This window comes from Accipiter gentilis, chromosome 18 (genome assembly GCF_929443795.1).
Source record: "Accipiter gentilis chromosome 18, bAccGen1.1, whole genome shotgun sequence".
Classification (NCBI taxonomy): Eukaryota; Metazoa; Chordata; class Aves; order Accipitriformes; family Accipitridae; genus Astur; species Astur gentilis.
The window spans coordinates 1,173,087-1,196,424 of NC_064897.1; the positions used below are offsets into that span (position 1 = coordinate 1,173,087).

The 23,338-nt window shown below is 41.6% G+C and overlaps 1 protein-coding gene across 1 annotated transcript in view; it reads right to left on the reverse strand.

Moving 5' to 3' along the window:
• The window catches only part of EFCAB6 (EF-hand calcium binding domain 6), a 115,832-nt gene that overhangs the window by 37,063 nt on the left and 55,431 nt on the right, over nucleotides 1-23,338 (reverse strand). The window contains 12 exon segments of the mRNA XM_049822273.1: nucleotides 818-849; nucleotides 1,011-1,126; nucleotides 2,718-2,836; nucleotides 3,869-3,966; nucleotides 4,771-5,002; nucleotides 5,707-5,950; nucleotides 6,221-6,456; nucleotides 8,024-8,104; nucleotides 9,680-9,708; nucleotides 10,443-10,557; nucleotides 11,238-11,273; nucleotides 16,673-16,730. Coding sequence (XP_049678230.1) covers nucleotides 818-849; nucleotides 1,011-1,126; nucleotides 2,718-2,836; nucleotides 3,869-3,966; nucleotides 4,771-5,002; nucleotides 5,707-5,950; nucleotides 6,221-6,456; nucleotides 8,024-8,104; nucleotides 9,680-9,708; nucleotides 10,443-10,557; nucleotides 11,238-11,273; nucleotides 16,673-16,730 — 1,396 coding nt within the window.

The following is a 23,338-nucleotide window of genomic DNA, read 5'->3' on the forward strand; positions in this document are numbered from 1 at the left end:
CAAGATGCTTATTTCTGTCATATGGAGCAAAGGCCCATCTTTGTCAAGGCCATTTTTTGCTGCATCTACAAAGCCATTTACTAACAATTTAACTAGCTGCTAGAGGGATGTGAAACCAACCGTGTTTGCTACTTGGCCCTCATCCAAGGGACAGGGTAGGATATGGGACCACTGTGTCCTACACACGCCCTCAGTCCAGCTGCAAGAAAAGCCCCCGTTGAGCGCAATCAGGTTGGTCTAAGTCTACGTTGCCTGAAACGGTCTGAGACGAGACCCACAGGGTGACAAAACTGTACTTGGTCTTCTCCCTCGATCTGAGCTGATAGTAGTTTTAGGACTGGAACCACAAGCTGAGATGATACCAATAAAAAGGCCAGGGCGTGCTCCAGGCACAGGTGCCAGCTGGCACATCTCTGCTAGTGAACCTTCTTAGCCACCGAAAGGGAGCAGCTGCCTGCAAACTACCTGTTAGGAATGGTCCTTGAAGCATTCTTGCTCCCAAAAGGTGCTGGGACTGATCAGAGAAAACGTTAGCTGACACAGGCCAAAGCATGGCGAGGACTGTTTTGGCAGTCTAGCAGCATAGATGACTGAGTCTGGGAATGTTTCTGGACATTCCGATTTGTCAGTATAGATGCTGCCATAAATCTGTAAAATAAGTAATGTAAGCCATGGAGAGTATCTGTAAAAAAAGTCTCACAGTGCACACTGAGGTAGGCTTATCTCCAGCAAATCAAGGAAATAACACTATGGATAAGCTTGGTCCAGTACCTTCTGAGACTCCTTGTCAGAGTCTTTTTTTTTTTTTTTAAATTACATTTGTATTGTACACGGTGTCATCATAACAAACTAAACACAAACATAGAAAGTTATATGCTAAGCTCATAACTAACTTACTTGATCTGCTTTTTAATTTCTCTCACATGCAGAGCTTTAGTTTGCCGTTTCTTTTGCTCTTCCAGCTTTGAATGCTTCTTTTGTTGATTATTATAATGTGCTTGTAAATGTGCATAGATGTCTTCCATGATGTGTCTGCTGAGCCCTGTTGTCAGCGGGTGCAAACTTTATCCCCGGTTTCTGTAAAAATTCTTGGTGAGTAAGATATCCTTTTGCATCTGCATCATACCTTGAAAAAGAAATGCTCTTTTTAAATATTCATGTGTTACTCATAGAAAGGCATTACAGATGTCCTTAAGTGACTTAACAGCTTAAATCTCACTGACTTCCCTTCCTTACAGAGGTGTCACACCACACTGAGAATGAGTGACTTTATATGAGACTCAAAAGATAGGGCTTATGCATTGTAATCACAGAGTTGATTCTGAAAATACTACCCCGAGGACCAAATTGTCAGGAGTATTCTCCAGCTCTCCGTACTGCTGCCTTTTAGTGCCTGGCTTGAGATGCAGAGAGCTGGGCTCCTAAAATTCCAGTCTCAAGTGTCTCAAAGTGGTCACACAAGTCTGAGATGCTGAGCATTGTAGTTTTCCTTCAGAAACATAGATTTAGCTTCATAAACACTTCTCATATTTTCTTCGGTATAAAATCTTCCATAGGCTTTTTCCCTGCAGTTTCTCCCCCTGCTAGTGCTCCGGTGCATGGTAATTCCTAATTTAGCCTCAGCTTCACTCTAATTCCTTTATTCAAGTTACAGTCATATCAGGCACGTAAGAAATTTTAGCTATTCTATAAAAGGAGTGGCTGATGGGAGTGAAGTTGTGCAGCAGATAACTGCGTGAAAAGGATACTCTTCAATGTGCCTTGGCATCCATAAGGAATAAGAATGGAAAGTAAAATGTAATGGAGTAGAAAATAAGTCAGAGATGAATCAGTGCTAAGAAAAATCTATATAGTTAATGCAGTTTCAAACCAAAATGCAATACACTCAGGTTCTATATGCTAGACAGAGTGATTATTTTTTTAAATAGACCTGTAATGAAGGTAGCTTTTTATCTAATGTCACATACAGCTGACATCTATGCCATTTCAAACACAGTTTATAGCCCAGCTCTTCTTTGTTGAAGGCAGACAAGTATTTTCCCCCACTTCACAACAAATTACTTGTCTACAAAAACATTTCATGATATTATTTGCCATCTTTACACAGCATGAAATTACCTTACTTTCTTTTGTTATGTATTTGGTATGTAGCATTTTTCTTTTGACTGAGTCACTTTTATTTGGGTAGAAAATATTGCAAGTAAATGTAGTGCTCTGAAAAGGAGAGGCTGGTAGCACTGCCTTCAGCTGGGTATGCGATGTGGACTGTCCACGGACCTTCTCGGTGGGAGCTTTGTCTGCAGTTCCCACCTGGCCCGAGACACCTGGAACTGACTTTCACCCATCACAGACTGAGGTAGGCGTTTGTGTGTACAAACAAAATTGATGAAAACCAAGTTAATTTAACCAGTGACCTAAGGTGCCTGCTGTCCAAGAAGAAAATGCGCATTAAATTAAAGGGATCAGTAATACTGAAGCCAAGAGAAAGTCCTATCTTTGAATTCATTGGAAACTGGTGGACCTAACTGCATTCTTGAACTTCGTATAATAAGATGTAGCCACCTCTAACACAGCGTCATGATCTGAGGTCGCAATCGTAACAAAATAAAAGTTTTCTTGTGCAGTGTAATCTACTGTCATTTGCTGCACTACCAAAGGCTCTATAATCCTATAAAAGATACATTATTGCAAAAGCTAATCATTTAGAGTTGTCATACCTTGCCCAAAGCTGCTTAAATTCTTCCAGGGTGATTGGAATGCTAAATCTGAACAAGACTTTCTTCAAGTCCCTCGGCTGTTTAATGCCATTTCCTTCACTGTCAAATTCCTGAAAATTCTGGACTGTAAAAGAATTCATCACTAACAGGAATCAACAAGTTTGACAAAATATTTGATCTCTCTATAATCTTAATGAATAATGGGAATTGAGAAAGAAACGGAAAATCATGCACGCCTGAATTTCACCTTTTAATGTTTTTTCATTTGATTTTTACTGTTTCCTACTTTCCACTATGGATGTGCAACTCTCAAAAGCTTGAATCAGGATTGACATTACAGGTGTTTAGGTGATGATGCCCTCTGTGTGGCAAGTTTCTTACTGATGGCAAACACAGGAGATATGAGCAAGAGATGTGTGCCTGCAGCTGTGGGTATGCCCACTGCTGAAGCTTGCCAGGGGAAGATGAAGGCACTGGAAAATGGCAATTTGGTCCCCAAATTGTTCTATACCCAATATGAATTTGATTCTGCTTTGTGTTTTGGTCAGTTGGTTGGGTTTGTTGGTTTTTTTACCATTCATCTTGCAAACTGAGACTAGCAGTACTATCGTCTGATTTACGCAAACATTTAACGAAAATATTATATTCATTTTTCTGTGTGCTACGCTGTTGTCCAAATATTGCAACTATTCAACAAGTTAAGATAAAAAAGTGGCAATAATCTTTATAGGACAGTTTTGTGAGAGTCTCTTTTTGGATGGCGTAAGCATCGCGGTCAACGCTTCACTGTGTTGGGCAACACTGGGTGTCAGCACAGGAGTAGGTGCGTGTTTGTGTACAGCACGTAGTCAGACAGGCCTCAGATGAAGCTCATTACTACTCTTACAAGAGAACCATTAAATAAACCCAACAATAGTAAAATATGAAGAAAGTTTTAGAAATAACTTTAATAGCACCTACTACATAATCAATGTTACAAAAACTGAGTATTATTCAAACTGTTGATTTTTTAATCACATAGTAAGTTTTTATCATTAATGAGCTATTTTGCAAGGGTCTCTGAATATTTATAGAATCAGAAGATCAACATTGCATAATGTTCTGAAATCTATTAGTGCTGCTTATTTATTTAAAGAAAACATTCTTCTTACCCTTGCTAGGTCATGCCATCTGGTTCTTGCTTTGATAACAAGGTAGTAATGAGCGTGATCACAAGCTAGCTCTGCATCCGTTATCATCTGGGTTTTTTCTCAGAAAAGAAAAAAAATAGAATAACGAATAGCCATGTTTTACGTTACTGGGATCTTTAATCTCCACAAGTTTCCTTCCTTTTTATTGTTCTTCATGGTAGTGGTGGTTTTGTTTCCTAGTTTCTAAGATACCCATTAAAGACTGTTACTTCACATCTGTGTAAGCGTAATTCTTTAAATACTGCCTTATTTCCCTAGCTGCAGGTTAGCGAAGATGTTTTAAATTTTGTAATTCCCTATTTATTTTCAAATCAATGTTGTTCAATTCTCCCTCAAACTCAAGAGCCAGCATGGATCATTTATACGCATAGAAGGAAATGTTAATTATCTCAGAAACAATTACATCCTGGAGTGACTCCAGGAAGATTATCCTTGATTTACAACAATAACGTAGACCAAAACTGCCTTTGTAAGTCGCCAAGGCATGGCTAGTAAGTCTGGCGAGTAAGACCCACATCTGCAAACTCGGCCACAAGTGCCTAACTTCTGGGGGCCTGGTTGAATCCCAGCATGCAGAGGGATATGGGTTCCTCGGATCGGGATCCAGCCTAGCTGTAGCACTACACAGAAAGCTGACTAAACCTGTGTGCTATGCAAGGACACACGTACCCGAGAATCAAGGGGATCTTACGTCTCACCATTTTTTTGAAGTTTTTGTGGGGAAATGCTGCAGACATGCGGCTTCAGAGCCCGGTTCAGCCGCACTGCAGGAATACGCTCCCTGGACCAAGATTCTCAATCAAGAGGGAGAGGAATATGGGGTCTGCAGACCAGGTGAGACGTGGTCACTACATCTGACCTACCCACTGAGTTCCGTACCACCCGTGGCGTGTGCACACCAGAGCTTAAGTCCTGGAGAACTGCACCACAGTCGGCTCTGCCACTACTGAGCTCCTGGGGCTCTGGCCCTTGACAGCCTTTGCTGAGGGCTCCGTTTGGATTTAGAAACATGAATGCCACGCTAATCTGTTTTAGGTGCCTGGGAACCTTCCGAGTATTCCCCACTCCCACTGCTTGAGAGAAGATTGCATAAGCCTAAACAATCGACCAACAAAAAATGGTCTAAAAACTTAGCTGGGAAAATGCAAGTGCTCTTAAGGCTTTCAATCACTATATTTTCTTTGCTGGACTTCTGAAACAGTAATAGTATTTGAAACAAGGAAATTCTGGAGCTAAATTCAAAATGTTTCAGTTTCTAGCTAAGTCCAAACCGAAACAGAAATGAGAGCACAACAGTAACAGTCTCTGACTCCAACTGTTAGCAAGACTCAGCCACCATCAGTTTCCTTTCTTGCTTTGGAGTGATGTCCTTGATTCACTCAGTCGTCCAACCCAGGAAAAAACAAACCAAGCAGATAAATATTACTAATATCGGAGCCAACAGTAATGCTGTAAGAGACAAATAAAAACTGGGAAATAAGCCTATGTGTATATATCACATCTTCACTGCCGCAGCAGAGAGGAGCGGCTGATCAGGAGCTTTTTCAGTCCTGCTGTATCTCGTCATTATTTTTATGAATTTATCTGTGTTTGCATAGTTAAACAGAGTCTCACACTGAGTTTTTAGAATGAATTTTTTAGTGGCTAAATGCCAATTATCATTAAAGTTAAGCTCAAACTTTAAAATTCTGGACGTTTCAAGTAGCAGCGCTTCTCGCAGGAAGGGGGGTAGCAGCACTGTTCTCCCCACGCTCCACCCGCTCCACGGTGCCTCAATGCCTCTGTGCTCCTCGCCTGACCTTGTCTGCTCTCAGTGCCCTGGTGCCATAAGGGTCTGGAGCAGGAGGCTTCGGGCTACTGTAATGTACACTGACAACAATATTAGTCTCAGAACTGGCAGACACTGTGCCAAACGGGTAATACCCTAGCGGCTCCTCAATCCAAAATGACATCTGATTCCCAAACCATATCCCCAGTTCCTCATGCTTGGAAGATGCAGCAAAGTTGTCCAGTTTGGAGGCTAGCTCACCTCTAAGGCTCCAACTCAGGCACCAGTATATATGTTTGACCTTACAGATTTAAGCAGTCCCCAGGGGTAGTTCTGGCATTTTAACCTAGTGGTGGATTCAATATCTGATTTAATGGAGTCATAAAGCACTGAGAATTTGGTAAAGCTACCCAACTTCAGCTTGATAAAGACATATTTCAATACTATCTTTTTCAGTTATACCCAATATAAATTTTCACACAGCATATTCATTTCTGTAAACATATAAGATCACTGTAGGTACCACACAATGTTTTCTTTCTTACTTGTGAGATGGCGTGAGCTGAGGAGGTACCTCCTTAGTTTCTTGGGTGTGGAACCGTTGACAGAATACTTGGTAATTTAACCTGGAGCTCACGTTCATTCCCAACAAACCAAGCAGGCACAGGAATTCCTCATCTCTAAGATGAAGCAGAAAGCTGTCCAAGAATTGCTGAAACTCAAGCAAGTTGATGATACTGTCATGATTACTGTCTGTTTCATGGAAGACAGAATAGGTGTCCTAACAAGGAAAATTTTACTAAATATATTTAACATGTCAACTTCATATTTTTAAACATAAATAACAAATGATTGCTCTAGACTTGTTTTGACAACAGGCAAATATTTTAAAGCAGTTTGAGAATACAAAGCATTTATATAGTACTGCCTTACTAAACACTTGGTATTGCCTGCAGTAAACTGCAGTCTTACTGCTTTGATCTCAAGCATGTACAGAACCGAGCTAAAGTAGGGAGCATCAAAAAGCCACCCCCATACAAATTTACAAATTAACTTCTCCTTTCCATCGGTACTATACTGCGAGGTACCTCATTTCTACTCATGCACAACCTTAGAAAAAACTGTAATGAAGAGAGACTTTACAGCAATTGTTCTACCAGCTGAAGAGCTTCTCCCATTAAAATAGATGCAAAATGTTCAAACATCCTTAAAATAGTGCAGTTCTTCAGAAATCTGAAGTAATTATGATCAATATGATCAGCTTTGCTAGGTGTGTCCAAGCTGGTTTGAACAGAGGATCAGTTTCCTGAATGCTGATCTTTCCACTTCTCCCAGGGAGCAGGAAAGGGTAATGACTGTGGCTTCTTTCCTTTGCAAATTGTGATCTCTCTTACTCTGTGCATATCCATGGAGGGAATTCAAGGAATACGTTCTAATGGTAATTACAGAAAACAATAAACAAACACAGAAAAGCTGGGAAACAACTCTTTATTAAGACCACTGTGTTGCAAGATTTAGGGACTAAGAACGTCATCTTGAAAGATCATTCTCATGATTAGATGGACTGTTCCATGAATGAGTAGTACAGTTATTCTTTTCTAATTGCAGAATCTTTAATAGCTATGCTCACAAAAGGATGGGAAAAAAATAACTCAGATCTTATTTTCCTGTCAGAGGCTGCTGAGAAGGCAACTAGAAAAAAAAAGTTTTTGCCTTGAAAACTGAAAGTATTTGAACCGGACGTTTCTGAGAACACAGAAGACATGAAATCCAACATAATTTTTAGAGTCACTTTCCTGACAGCTCCTCCAAACCAACTTTTAAAACAAATGTTTATATCAAAATAACAACCAGCTTCACTGCCAAAGCAAACCATGGCTCAATGTGTTTATCTCATAGACTTCCATCAGCTTATCATTAAGTTGATTGAGACACTCTTCAGCAGTCATGTAGTGATATTTAGCATCATTTACTCTGTGGTTTGGACTGTTACATAGTGTAGCTCCCGGCCCATTCAATCTGGCATCTGCAATAACGAAATCAGATTATAGCAAACATTGAAAAGATTATATTAAACGTATCTGATAAATAGCACAGTAATGTAACATAAACAAAACAAGAAAACCTGCAACCATATTCTTTACACCCCAAACATGACTAAGTCCAATAGCTGTATGAAGCATTAGTGGTGTCCACCCAATTTACAGTAATGGCCTCAGCTGCTATAGTTCTCCCAGCACAAGGCAAAGATAATCTCAGTTGAAGAAAGCACAGCTGAGACAAAGTCTTTTTCTTGTGCGTTAGCCTTCTCTGGTGCCTCATTGCTTTGAGGAAGGGAGGTATCAGACCGGAGGAGGAGGAACGGAGCACCGTGAAAGCTGTGACTTGCTGTCATATTGCCCGTCTGTCTCGGTGAGGGAACACAGGAGCTGCAGACAGTGTCAGAGAAAGTAATTTGTTACATCTTTGACTGTGTAGCACGATCGCTCCACGCTAGACCATCTCCCCTGGAGCAATTCTATCCTGGCTGAGCTCTCCTCCTCTTTGAACCGACGTGAGCTATTTCAGGAGATCTGCCATCAAAACACACCTGACTTAACAAAGCATCATCCCTGAAACTATTTCGCCTAATGTTCTGTTCTGGCAAGACTCAGTCCTGCACAAACAGCAGCTTCATATTGTCAGAAGTTTATTATACCACAGCCCAGCAGGACCAGGAAAGGGTGACAGCCAGCTTCCCAGCAGGACACCCGTGTACTTCCAGTCCTGAAGGGCTAAACTACTTTTAGGCCATAGAAAAGCTATTTTGGTCACTGTTCCAGATCTGATTCCTTCTTCTCGTTGTGCAGTGATACTCTAGGAACCTGTTTTGCCTTGCTTCTGGGGAAAAAGAGACCAAGCATCTTTTGTAGCCTCTTGAACATTTTAGAAATTTTCTGCAACATATGAGCCATATAGAGGAGTAAAGTAATTCATGTCAGATTTTAAAATGGGAAAAACCTCCAAAGAAAAATGTACTCACTGACATTTCACTACACCCTACTCCTGATTGATAAGAAAAATGCTTAGTGATCTGTTCTAAAGGAATGTATCTTTTCTTTTAAAAATATTTACATACACCGACACATAAGAGCCTGTGCAACTGCTCCAAAGAATCACTAAATAGTATTCACTGCATCATTTTAACTTCTCCTGATTTTACCCTTTAAATCCTACTCCCCCCTACAGACAGTCACTATCCTTCCCTTTTTTTCAATTCCAGTTTCTACTGAAGTCTAGCCAAGAAAATTTATATTTGTGTTGTCTTCCCACTAAAGCTTATAAGAAAATCAGGTCTCTTTTTCTGTAACTACAGACCACCGTCCACCCCAGTGAATCACAAATCATTGAAAAATAAAAGTTAAGAGGGTTTTTTCTTTGCCTTCTGGTTTCTGAGACTTACTTTATGTTAAATGTGAGTCACTCTTCCTTTTCCAACTATGAGATATAGTAACGTATGGAAAGAAAAGTTGTGGTTCTCATAATTGGCAAAAGCAAAAGCTTTAAATACAGACAAAACACTGTTGATTCTTGATTTAAATCAAAGAGCTGGCACACTCATTTTCCCCGAGGTTAACCTGTTTCAAACATGTTTTACTAGGCTACTGGATGAAGGTGCACATATTTTGGTGGACAGATGGTTAGCTGGCTATATTCACAAACTTCTAAACTTCTAGGCCTGAATGAAGAAAAACCTGAATGTTATGTCAGCCAGCCATAAGTAAGCTCTCCCTCTTGTCTTAGTTCTAAAAGAGAAATAATGACAGTGGAAAAGAATAGTAACAGTGTGAAAAAAGTAAATGCTCACCTCGGAGAAAAATAACAGAGGCATAATACAGAAGTTAGAACAGGCCTTGAAGCCAAGGGCAAAACTGCCATTGACTTCAGTGGTATCAGAATTTTACCCACAAAATCTAGACTTAGAGCATAAATATAAAAGAAATGAGAAATGAATAATTACTTACCAGCTTTAGTCTGCACTCAGGGTTCCACCCTAAGAAAAGAGTTCAGATTCCATCAGTTGAATTTTTAAGAGCTGAATATCAAACCCCTTACTTACAGTATCTTGAAATCAGTGAAATTACTGACGGGTTATGGCAAGTAGCTGAGATGACAAAATGTGCTCCCAAATTACAGATATATTCCTCTGGTATTCATTCCTCAGCAACAGTAAATCAATGAAGACCACATCCTCATTATATGGGTGGACAATACATCTATATCTGCACAAACAGTAAACCTTGCTCTCTCACTGGGATTCTTGATACTCTAATAAAACTATCAATTACTTTATAGATAACCACATTTCAGCATTCTCTAGTAGCAATGTCCCTTAGGAGATTTAACGTTCAAAAGCAGTACTTTAAATTAAAACCATAAACCAATAAATAACCAGATCAGACCACAGAGCTCCAGTTGTATATACTGCCACTGATGTCAGTTATTTTTTTGCAATCTGTTAGTGACAACTCCATGGCACCTCTCTGTGGACCTTTAGTTAGTTCACAGCCCACATGTTCCAGTTTTCCTCTTGTCCTGAATTAGCTACTCAGCAGCTCAGCTGGATCAGGAGTCAAAGAACTACAGACAGGAAGGTCATCCGTGTGCTAAAAATCGTATCACTGATATCTTCCTGATTTCACCAATAGCCTTTTCTCGAAAGAGAAAAGTTCTGGATTTTCCAGGAAAGGTTTGTTTCATGCTTTATTGCTGTTAAAATTGCTTTACCTGCCAGTGTTGCCACAAAATCCAGATAACTCAACCCTCCATCTGGTAACCCTAACTTTTCTGTTAGTAGATTAAATTGACTGTCATCCCTTGGCATGCCGTGATCTTCCAACACCTGTTAGAAGAGAAATAAAATAAGTTATATAATGGCCTATTTTCTTGCTTAATATGCCATTTTGAATACTAAATATCTGGGTGTTTTATCCTGTGGCTCAATTTGAAATTACTCTGAAAATTGATCTCTCTTCCTTACATTTACCGTAAGCCACTTAAATATAGGTCTATTTTGTACAACTTCAATTCTATACAGAAAGAGACAGAGAGCAAAATTTGACTGTATTTTTCTGACTGGCATTTTAAGCAAAAGCACCAAGTGACAGGCTAAGATTAAACTTCACCTGGAAAGTAAAAAGTGCCAGAAGAAATTATGTTAGCTCATTTAGCAGACTGGAGGAAAACTGTCATTTGTAGAATTTCCTGCTACAACTTTTCTCCACAAGCCTGTGACAACTACCTCCAGGACAAGAAATGCTGCAGGATGGATTCAGGCCCCTGAACCACATACAGCTGCAGCGACGTGGAAGGCATGATTCATTCCTTCTGCATTGCTGCTCTTCAAAGCATATTTGGGGATCCATTTTAGGCAATCTATTTTGGCAAGGAACTTTCTGATCTTCCTACATGCCTCCCATGTCCCTTTCTCCTTTTTTTGGCAGACCCTTTACCTCTCTGCATCTAAGAGATGCAGCAATCCGGAGTGGCAGCAGTCTCCCATTGTGTCCCTCTTAACGTTACCTTGCAGACGACTGTGGAGAGGTCCCTGGTTTTCTTCTACTTTTCCCACCCCCTGTTTCCCTGAAGAGTTGTAGTTGCAGCCCCTGCTGCTGCTGAGGGCTTTCTCCAAAATCGTCCATTTCCTTGGCTGCTTTGTATCTCCTGATTTGGGTGTATTTCTTTATAACCATCCTGCACAGCTCTGTCCTGACTTTTCCAAGTGTTCCTACAGCGATTACTCTTGCCATTATATTTCAGTTAATTGTACAGATTAAAAGAAAAAAATCATTAAATAGCTAACAACATAAGGAGTGTTAAAAAAGTGAGAATAATTAGCAAATTATCATTCCTTTCTGTGAATGTAAAGCTTCTGGATAAGCAAGCATATTTTATGTTCAGTTGAACAAGTATTTACCATCAGATCAAATGCTTAATAGTAGCGATAAGGAAATCTGGCCACACAAATCCAATCAAAGCTGGAGAGAATCAGTCACAATAGTAATGTTGGTGACTACAGTCTCAACTATTAGCACTTTCATCTGGAGAAAAAAAAGTGATAAAACTCCACTAAAACTGCATGCAAGATTAAGTCATATTAAATTGTACGACTAGGTCGTTGGCCTGTGCTGAATAGCTCACAAAAGGCATAGTCTCCAAGTCTTATTTAAAGGAAGAGGGTTGATGACACCCTTACAGGGAGGACATATTGTAATCCTTCAGAAAAGTGAAGGCACATGTGTAAATTGTGGAGGTTACCCCAGGACCCCTGACAGAGCTTCAGTTACCATCTTCCTGATTTTGAACTATATTAAAATTTTGCCAAGTCCAAAGGTGCAAAGGCAGCATCTGTGCCTACTTGTCCAGTTCCTAGGAGATCCGGGCCAGTGAAAACAGAGGTACTATGGTACTCTTTGGCAAAGGTGGTGGAGTTTGGCAACCCCTTCACTAACCCTCCTCACACCTTTGGTACTCCACAGGCAAGCAGCTAAAAGGTGTCCTTATGCTGTAAGCTAGAAAGAAAAACACAGAGCACCGACAGTGTTGGTATAACCCTGAAAAGGTTAACTGGTGATTCTATGTCTGCGTTTTTGGGTTATTCGGGCATACCAAGATCAATTACCCTTCAGAGGAATATAAAGGTGCATTCTGCCCACTCCCTTAATAGTGCTGTAACATAATGTTATACAAATAAACAGAGCTTATCCATTTCTGAGTTGGGCAGACAGCTTTTGCCTACTTGTTGTGGTTTAAGCCCAGCTGGCAACAAAGCACCACAAAGCCGCTCGCTCACTCCTCTCCCATCCTGGTGGGATGGGGAGGAGAAAATCTAAAGAAAAGCTCACGGGTCAACACAAGCACAGGGAGGGATCACTTACTAATTATGGTCACAGGCAAAAACCAGACTCAACTTGGGGAAAAAAACCAAAATCAATTTCATTTACTACCAATCAAATCAAACAGGATAATGGGAAGTAAACCCAAATCTTAAAACACCTTCCCTTACCCCTCCCTCCTTCCTGGGATCAACTCCACTCTCAGTTTCGATTTTCTCTACCTCCAGGGAAGGGGGTTGGGGTCAGTTCATCGCACGTTGTCTCTGCCGCTCCTTCCTCCTCAGCGGGAGGACTCCTCACACTCTTCCCCTGCTCCAGCGTGGGAAGAAGTTCTCCACGAACTTCTCTGACATGGGTCCTTCCCATGGGCTGCAGTTCTTCACAAACTGCTCCAGCGTGGGTCCCTTCCATGGGCTGCAGTCCTTCAGGCACAGACTGCTTCAGCGCGGGCTTTCCCATGGAGTCACGGCTATTTTGGGGGAATCCCCCTGCTCTGGTGTGGGGTCCACCATGGGCTGCAGGTGGATATCTGCTCCCCCGCTCCCCTCCATGGGCTGGGGGGGACAGCCTGCCGCCTCCCCGCGGGCTGCGGGGGCGTCCCCTCCTCCCCCGCTCCTCCTCCTTCCCTGACCTCGGGATCCGCAGAGGGGTTCCTCTCACGTCCCACTCCCCCGACTCCCTCACGGGGCGTTCCCCTTCGGAAATCTCTTCTCCCAGAGGCGCTACCGCCGTCGCTGAGGGGCTCGGCCTGGGCCAGAGGCGGGGCCGGGTCAGAGCCGGGGGAGCTTCCAGCAGCTTCTCCCAGGAGCTGGCCCTGCGGCCCCTGCCCTGCTACCAAAACCCCACCACACTAACCCAAAACACCACTTCTATGGCTTGGCTTTGAATAACAAATCAGAAAACAAGTATGCTTTATGTTTACCAGTATCACACTATGCTATGACTGTTTGAGTAACCTATTCCACCTCTGAGGACAAGCAACGCTGGCACTAGCTGCCTGGCTGCTCTAAATGAAGCTGTAGATCAGAGTAGCCGTTTCAAATGCACCAATAAGGTGGGCAATGGCGTTGGCACACCTGCCAAGCTCCAGAGTCAGGATCCAGTCAAAGAATAGCATGCCACTGTAGATCACTTTAACTTCAGTGGCACCCCAAAATGCCTCACAACCTACCCACCTAAATGCGCCTGTGACATGTCATATTGCCTACACCATTTGCGATAACCTAACGTATCCAAAACATCTACATGCAGCTGGCAGATGTGATACAGAGAGTCCTACATCCTTCTGGAGCAGCTGCTGGAGGCCAGGGCAGGTTCCCCGTCATGCCTACAAGGGTGCTAGACAACCATTTCTAGATATTCTTTATCTACCACTGAAACTCCATGAGCTCTGGGATGAGAAGCAGCTGTGCTCCCAGGGCAGGGATTGATGAACATCTTGACAGAATTGTCAGGGAAATTAAAGCAGGAAGAATGTGAAAACTCCCAGTTGGAATTCTACCTAGGCAATGAGGTGGAAAAACCCTTTCTTTTGCAAAAGGTGTAGAGACCTTTGAAGACCACAAGTGATGGAGAATCAGTTTCAGTCTGCGTTTCACCTGAAAACACACATGCCCAGGCTGTTCCCAGAGACATAAGGTAGTCTGTCACTCCAGTTCTGATGAGGAATCCCTTTTAATCACCCTTATTCGCACAGAGACCTCATCCTCGTTCATTCCAGAGTAGGCTTATTTCACTCAGCACAAGGCAAAGCAGAACAGGACTATTGCAGGGAAGCATGCCCCTTTTGAATGATCAGCAGCAGCAGCAGCAGCAGCAGGGCAGAGTTCCCGGGCAGTATTCCACCCAGCTGGGCTCTGCTGAGCTTGCAGGGTCCAAGAACATCACAGTGCAGTGATGCATATACCTGGCTGCAGGTACACGATGATCTTTTATCCTTTGTGCATTGCCAAAACTTGAGAAATGCATCATCCATAGTGTAATAAAAGAACACTGAAATCACAAAGACTAACTGTTCAGTAGCTTCTGGTGCTATACAAATATCTTAAATGTGAGTTGTACACAGCCAGCCAACACAGAAGAAAAAGCAGCAGGTAGAATGAGTTTGTTCTGCCTACAGTGACAAAACGCACGCGACTGCATTAGCTGCAGGCAACATATAAGCCTCTTAGGTATCACGTTGTAGTGCAAATCACAGCAACCAAAGCCAATGTCCCAAGGGTATGTGCCACAGATGTCGGATCTGCATAGGAGGAAGGGTTGCAGCTTAACACATTCTTAATAAGTGTATTACTAACAAGAAAACATTAAGAAAAATGGAAAATGTTTTATGTGTTTTGTCCTCCCTCTTTCCCACCCCTTCATTTCAAAGCAATTTCACTGCCTGCACGCAATTGCAGCAAGATATCCACCTGAGGGTAAGAAGATGTGCGGCTGAATGCAGCTACAGTGTTTGCAGGGGAAGGCTCTATAGTAACAGCCTTCGTCCCGTCATATGCCGTGGAGCACGTACCTTGTGAGTCTGTGCTGAGAAGAGGAGAAAGGAAGGCAACAGCTTGTCACCCCCTCAGAGTCAGTACATTTGGCCCTGCAAGAGTAGCTGGCGAAAACAGGTACAGTCCATGGTATACGGATGGGAAGATGATGTTTATTACTGAACCAGAGCAAAACCAGATTGGGACAACCTTTCTCAAGGGGCTATGCAGGCCATTTTCAAAGGTACAGTTCTGACTTGACCCTTCCTGACTCTCACCTTACCTCAGAGCCCAGGCAAAGGGCAGAGCACGCGTTACTGTCATAACACTATTCAGCAGCAGCTCCTGATTAAACCTAGGTAGGCTATGGAAATATTACTGCCACCATGTCTCTTTTCCTGCCCAGTCTCAACTTTCAGCAAAGCATTTTGCTTTGAAATAGGAAACAAAAGAAATGTACGGGTGGGTGCCATTAGCATCGCAGCTACAATCCCAAATCCATGACCTCATAAGTCTGTCCAAAGCACAACATGCAGTCAGATAAGCCATGAAGGCTGCGATGGGGCCTGGGAACACCACAGAAAATCCTACCTCAAAAAAGACACCTACAAAATTCAATTGGAAGTCATGGCAAGTAAAAACTATACGATTTCAATACATTCGTATTATTGTAGATCCTCTCAGCGCAGAGATGCTGTACCCAAATCACCTAACCCAGTATCAAAAGCCACTCAATATCAAATAACTACATTGGAAATTTACAACATGATCACTGAATTCGAAGGAGAACTATGGAAAGGTTCTTCTCTCCTGTTGGGGACCAGTCTCTGCCCTGAAATACTACTAGACATCCAGAGGAGATTTCCCTGACACAGTCACTGTAGGCTCCTTTGAAAGCGGAGCAAGAGTGAGCAAGGAAGAGAGCCAGAGACCCCAGGGGTGCCCCCCCGGTCCCACTGTGATTACAAGCCACACTGCAGTCCATGAGTGGTTCAGAGGAAGCTGAGGCTCAGAAATCTGAAAGATGGTATAAAATTAGCTTAGGTCATTGTCCCTGTAGCGTCATGCTGTATCTGTTAAGAATCTTGTTCTTCACCTACCTATATCCAGTTCCTACCAGCTACCACTGTGAAGTTGCAAAGAGGGCTTAAGGACCTGGAATTAAGGCTTAGGTGATTCTTTAAGGTATGCCCACTCACTTCTCATAAGAGGTGTGTTGTTGGTTGACATTTGACCTCCAAGTCCCAAATGTGTCTTGCCAGTCCCAATTCATATACGTTTTTTTTGACAACTGGGAGTAGTTGAAGATTTCAAGGTGTAATACTGCCACAGGATAACAATTTTATGTCTTTAAAGACAAGTTGAGATTATTTCTCATACAATAACCTGCATGAGACCTGTTTAGCTCATCAGTAACTGAAACAGTCCTGGAGGATTTAACTCTAGCTGTGTGAGCAGGCACATTGCTAAGACAATAAGTATCTTTCTGGGAAAAGTACAGGATAGAGAAAAATAGCTAATATATTTCCTACCTGCCACAAGTGAGCTTTATTAATTTTCCCATGTGATTATTTGTTGTAGGCAAAAAAAACCTGTCTTTGATAGCTGCTGCCTGTTGTATCACTCTGTCCTTCAGCCTTTTAATTACCTCATCAACAGTTCTATTCTGGGCATATTTGTTAGCTTGATCTTCAATCTGCTTGATTCTAAAATTGAAAGATTGTGCATGAAGGCAAGTCACTTATTTTTTGTAGTTTCAAACATTTGATTCAGCAATAATGAAAAAGACTTCTTTAATGACAACAAGACATAGATACGGAAGAAGCTTCTTTGATGCAAACCAAAATGATAGGTTGATCAAGTTAGAGCACACATTGATTCCAAGGCCTGTATTGTGCAAATATTCCTTATGTATAGCTTGCTTTACAGAAAAAAAACCCAAACAAAAACCCAAAACCAACACACAAAAAAACCAAACCAAAAATTGACTGATACTGCTCTGAAGTATTTCTTTTGCAAATGGAGATCCTAAACCTCCAAATCACAGGCTTAGTTTCTAATCAGCCCAAGTTTCTACATCAGCTACAGAGCCACCTTTACCCTTTAATACCTCCTCAGTTAACATGAGATGGCTAAGCTAACATGAAATAAGTTAATGAAAGTCTTTCCATTGATTTTAAAAGGAAAAAATATCTCTTATGATTTTTTCTCTCTTCCAGGATACCAAATAAATCACATTCATGCTTTTTCCCTTTGGAGGGATGGCCAGGATACCTTTCTTTCTCAGGCCTGATAAGAATATCCATAGATATGGACTATATACTCTTCTTCCTGAAATACCACAACCTTCATCATTAAACCATTAAAATAAATAACAGTTAAATATTTAATAACTTTTAAAGACAGAAAAGAAATTAAATTAAAGGGTATGTAATGTGTCCCACTTGTACTTATTTTACATCTGTTATGGATTTACTGTAACCCATGAAAAGGAAAGGTGTAACAATTATTTTTGCTAAATTTTAGAGCATGTATTTCCATATAAGCAAAATGCAGAAATATTCACTGGTCTTATTTTATAGATTTATTAAGTGTGTTTTATAGTATTCCCTAAACTTGAAGATAATCTTAACATTTTAACTCTTATTCTAAAAATATGCTAATGAAAAGAGTTTTACTTTGATCTGAGCAGCACGCAGAAGATTAAGTCTAAGCCTCCCAAAAGGGATCAAAAGATGACAGTGACTGCTGACTCCCTCCTCAGGATCTCAGATGGACTCATTTGCTGAAGGCACCCGGTCTTCTGAGATATTTGTTACCTTGCCTGAATGCAAGAGGTTGCCAAAACTTTACCAACTTTACCTGCCACATCCCACTGATTATTATATTCTCCTGCCTATCAACATAGGCCTTGCCATGAATGACCCTGAGAAAATGAAAAAGTAATTACAGGGCAGGTGATGAAGGTAAATTCAAATGTTTTTTATGCCCTTCCTCCTTAAGTTCAAGACTGGGGCAAAGGCTGGATGTGTCCTGGAAATAAATGCATGATTACTCGCAGGATGTCATCTAAAAGACCACCTTCCCTGTCAGGGGCTTGTTCACAAAAAGGTCTCTTTATCTACTACCTTTATAACCTAGTAGGGAAGCCTTAGACTAGATTGAAGAAAGGAGTTGGCATAAAACCTCACAGGACAGTATTAACCACAGCCACTTAGCTGACGACCTAAAACTACTTGGATTAGGGTTATGCATCACAGGGTCATAGAAGAGGCAAAACCAGACAGAATGGATCAAGCATGCTGGTTGTCAGTACATGAATATAAGAAACGTGGTATGAAGAAGGGGACCTAGAAGTCCTTATGGTTCTTGGAAGATCCTGCAATCTCACAGTTCAGTAAATTAAACCTTATTTAGAGTTCTAATGATAAAAACCTAATATTATGAGTGCTACAATGGTAGGATGCCTTCAATACATCACCAACAGGGAAAACAGGGAAAATAGGACTTGATTTGAAGCTCTTGGAGATTTGGAGATTTTTTTTCTGAGACAAAGAAAAAAAGAGGCAGAATCAGCTGGGGCAAAAGAGCTGGCTGTAATTGCTTGGGAAATGATTACAGCAGAACACAGGTTGTCCAGCAGATTATCAGAATGTGTCAGTGACATCCTGTCGATGCTGCAAAATCTAGTGAAGGTAAAGTCTTTCTGAATTTCATCCTAATTAACACAGAAACTGCTTGAAAAGGTGAAATACAGCCTAGGCAGGAATGATGATGGAATGACAGAGTTTATGACACTTGTAAAAGGAAGGTGGGAGAATAATGAAAAAAAGTAGATTTCTACCTTCTCAAGGAACGAAAGTCTCAAGAGAAATGGGTCTAAAGGGAAAATAATTTAAGGAGAGCTGACAGTGCATCAGTGAAACATGCCATCAAAGTATAAGAGAGAAATATGAGTACATACAACCAAAATCTGAAAGGCCACAACACAATGTGAGATTCAATATAAAAAATATCAAGAGTAATGAGAACTCACTCTATAAATGCTTCAGTAATGTAAGAGGGATCAAGAAAATATTTGGCTTTCTGTTCAACAGAGAAAGTAAACTACCAGCAGATTGCATTAAGGGGATGAAGCACTTAAAGCCTCTTTTTGTATCGGTCTTCAATAAAGAGTCAAATATAAGCAGACTGCTTGAACAGTGAATACTAACAACAAATAAGGAAAGAACAAATTACAGAATATTGCTAGGTGTTCATATAGGTTCTTAAAGAACTGGCTAAAATTGTCTCCCAAATTTATGCAGAAAAGCAAACACACTACCTAGCTTTAAAAAGAGGGAAGGAGAAGAACTGAAGAGTTACTGACATATTTCTAAGAAATCTATTCCTGCTTTCAGGCAGTAATTACAGAGTCACAAAGAGTTCAAAGCCTGTTAAGAGACACAAGAGCCACTAGGGATCCTTGAGATCTACCCTGATTTCAGGCAAGCTTATATTTTAAATTATACTCCCCTCTAACCAGCACCACTTTCACCTTGGTTTCCTAGGGAAATAAGAATAATGCAATCAGCCTTTTCATCCACATCTGTCAGCCCTTCCCCTAAATTTGGAGTCCATCTACCAATTTCAGTCAAACTTGAGAGGGGTGGGAGTCTTCAGATGCAGCGGTTACAAGTTTTGTGAAATTGACAGTCATGAAAAGGAGAGAGACTCTCCATTCTCCTAGTTGGGAAGGCAGGGACATTATCTTTTCCATTTGTTAGCAGCTAGCCAAGCAATCAGCATATGTGCCTCTCTGGGCTAGCCACGCACTCTCTTTTGCCCAGCTGCCAGCTTGAAGTACTTAGTGAGAAGTATGTTCTTTTTCCACCTTCAAGTAATAAGCCACAAGTACATTTACCAACTGTGTGAGACACCAAACCCTACTCCCTGCACGTTCCCATCTCACCGGGGCTGGGTCTCAAAGTTCTTCATTCAGGCCTGACAAACCTGACCTAACCGTCTACTCTAACACATCAGTTCTGGGTGCCAGAACGCTTGCTGAAGGTATGGGTAAAGCTCCAGATGGTGGCTCAGCAGAAGTTAAGGACAGAGATATTTATTAGTGAGGCCACTGATTTATCTTGAGTTTAGCATACTGTGTCCTATTGACAGAGCTGTATTCCATGTTGGTGAGTCATCTGCATTTTTTTTATCTTGCCAGCTCTCTGCTTTGACAGTCCATCAGTGGCAATGGCATTGGAGCTCAGTAAAAATAACCTTGGGGAATCTCTGAAAGATCTGTTCTTACCAATACAAAAAGAAAGCTCTTTTGACCTCAAGAACAGGAGGGACAAACTCAGCTTGCAGAAGACAAACAGGTTGATTTCTCGATTGAAGTACAGGTCATATTCTGCTTTGGGGACAATCTTGGAATGCATCTGTAGGAACACTCTGTTCCCATAAACCTTTACATAGAAGGAGCCAACCATAAGATCTTAGATATTTCCTAGTGTCTCACAAAAGCAAATTAGGAAAAATTCAGAGAGAGAGAGGCAGTCCGCTAAAAGTCCTGAGGATTAAGATGAAGGCCATTGTGGAACAGGATCTTTCACAGGTAGGGACACCTTAACCACCCTAACCTGTTAAAGACCTTGCAGGTGGAAACATGTGGAAATATCAAGATCCCACCTGTTGCAGACCATTGGTCCAAAATCACCACTTCGGTAAGAAAGAGGCCAGACTTGCTTTCCTAGAGACTTCGGGTAATATTTCTTTTCCATTACTTTTCACAAATTCTCCCTAAAGAGAGGAGCAGACTTAATTTGCAAATGAGAGGCACACAGCACCCCTTATATAACAAGGAAAGAGGTAACGTTAAGATTCATAAGAATACTGAAGTTTCATTTTAGCAATTTCAGGAGGGACAGAAGCCTTCAACTCCAGGCTAGGAGGCTTAAAGGTGCTGGTACCAGAATTGACTTGGCCACCACAGAACATCACTGGGGCAAGAGGAACTGAAGGGAAGATGTAAACCACTGCTTATACTTAGAGAAGGAGCAACTCATCTGACATAGCTTCAAGACACTGACCAATTCAGGTACTGAACATCCAAATGTTCTGTTTTAAACTTGTCAGTATGTGTAAACCAACAGTTCTGGTCAACGGCATAAATAAAAGGTCAGACTTGGTACGTTCGCAGCACGGTCCGAGCTTTCTGCACAAGGGATTGACTCACTTCTGCGCTGGCCTGACAGTAAAATGACTCAAGCCATGTGCCTGAGACCTTGTCTCACACGAACGGCTGGCAGGTAGTCAGGTTAACACTTCCAAACAGTTGACATCTGCCCAACGGCTAGTGGCTGAGCACACTATGAAGGAGTTGAAAGGCCTCATACCCAACAGTCACCTTGGCAAGAAGGTAAAGGAGATTGTGGTCTTTTAAAAAATATCCAGAAGGCTTGTATCTTCCCAAGATCTCACTAGAAGAGACAGAAGGATGTCCCGGTGCCTGAGAGGCCTTCGGAAGATGGATAGCATGCTCCTCCTCTGCTTTGTCTTCCTACAGCAGAGCTTGGCAAGGAGCGATAGTGAATTCCGGTGAGCGCAAGCTGTCCTCGTATTGCCAATTCAAATGCCAAATATCCACTGCTGATTTCTGTGTTCGTGACAGAAACATGAAGGTCTGGGTGGGCCTACAAACCATTTTGTGAGAGCACTGCTGAAGCCTGCATTAAGAGCGGCACTGGAATTGGTATTCAGGGTCAGAGCTGAGCGTCCAGCGTTTATAACTGTGTTTGGTGTCCCTGCAACATTTGGCCTCCTTTGAAAAGTGTGTGGAGATCCTGAGGCAAGGCTCTGAGACAACAGAACAGAGACAACAGAAATGGGCTTTTTGAGCCATAGGAATAAGCCGCCAGTTCCAATGTGTGAATACACAGACAAGGCAATCCCTAGAGCTGCTCTGAAGGGGATTCAAATGGGGATTCAAATTTCAGAAACACAAAAAAGTCAGACCGTTGAAGAGGAAACAAAGAAGTCTGAGGAGAATCTGGCACAAGACAGGGCATACTCCTGTATTGAAAGCTGTTGACAGAAACGTGAACTTTGCATAGGGCATTCCATTTTATGGAATACCAGCCTAAAAATGACGGAAGATAGGCAGTGAGCACGCCTCCATGGACATATTAGAGTAAAACATTATCTGGATTCAAGTGAAATGAAGTACATGTGTCCCGAGTCTGGCCATACATGTAGATTATAATGCAAATATAATAAAAAAAAATACTTTTAAGGAGAGCTCATCCCATTACAAGGGAAAGCTTGTTTTTTCCACCCCAGATTATACAGGTATTTACATGTATTTGGCAGTAAAAAGTGAGGGGAATCAGTAGGTCATATATCTTTCTAACCTGGATGCCAATATCAATGATTCTGGTGCAGTCGGAGGCTGTAGCTGTGACCTGCAGTAGTCACAGCCATCAGATGTGCCAGAGTTCCTGATCTGCTGAGAATGTTCAAATCCAGTTCCTGAATAATGAGCTGCACTGATTCTACGGAGGATCATAGGCTTAGTCTTCAGACGTTATCTAGAGGGCAAACCCCCAATTTTTGAGTGATGCAGTGAGCTATAATCCTTGTGGACCCTGTAAAGTGAGGTCAACCATTTTTACCTGAATGAATGATACATGTGTGTTTGCTCTCCTGATGCAATGCTTTGAGCGTTGCACAATTTTGAATATATCTCTGCAAAAAGAGAGATCAGCCCAGGACAGTACTTACCATTAGAAAAACAGCACATATCCTCAGTTTATCTGAAAGTCTCCTTTCTAGACATATATTTTCTTTACATTAAATAGAAAATTGTCTGTAATAACAGTACCTTTTTGAAATCCCCGTCTGCCTTTTTTCTTCTCTTTGTTGTTTTTTCCTTTGATATATGTGAGCTGATGCCATTTAAGTCACCAGAAAGAACAGCAACTTTTAAGTTATCCAAAAGCATCTTGTAAAAGATTCCATCAGAAGAGTTATCCTTGTATTTATAGCATAACCTGGATAAAATAAGATCTTAAAATAATTTGGGAGGTTGAGAACAATGCACAATACAAACGTCTTAAGGCAAAGATGATCAAAGTGACACATTTCCTTTCCATATACAGCTAAGGGCATTATTCAGAAGGCTATCCTTAGGCACTGGAAACTAGCCTTCTCAGGCTCCTTCTGTAGCCTACAGAGAAAGCAGGAACCTAACTTAAACACTGTATCGTTACCTGGAAGAGCTCCATTGACTCTAGAGGAGCCTAAGGACACAAGCCTCCCCTACCTACAGTCA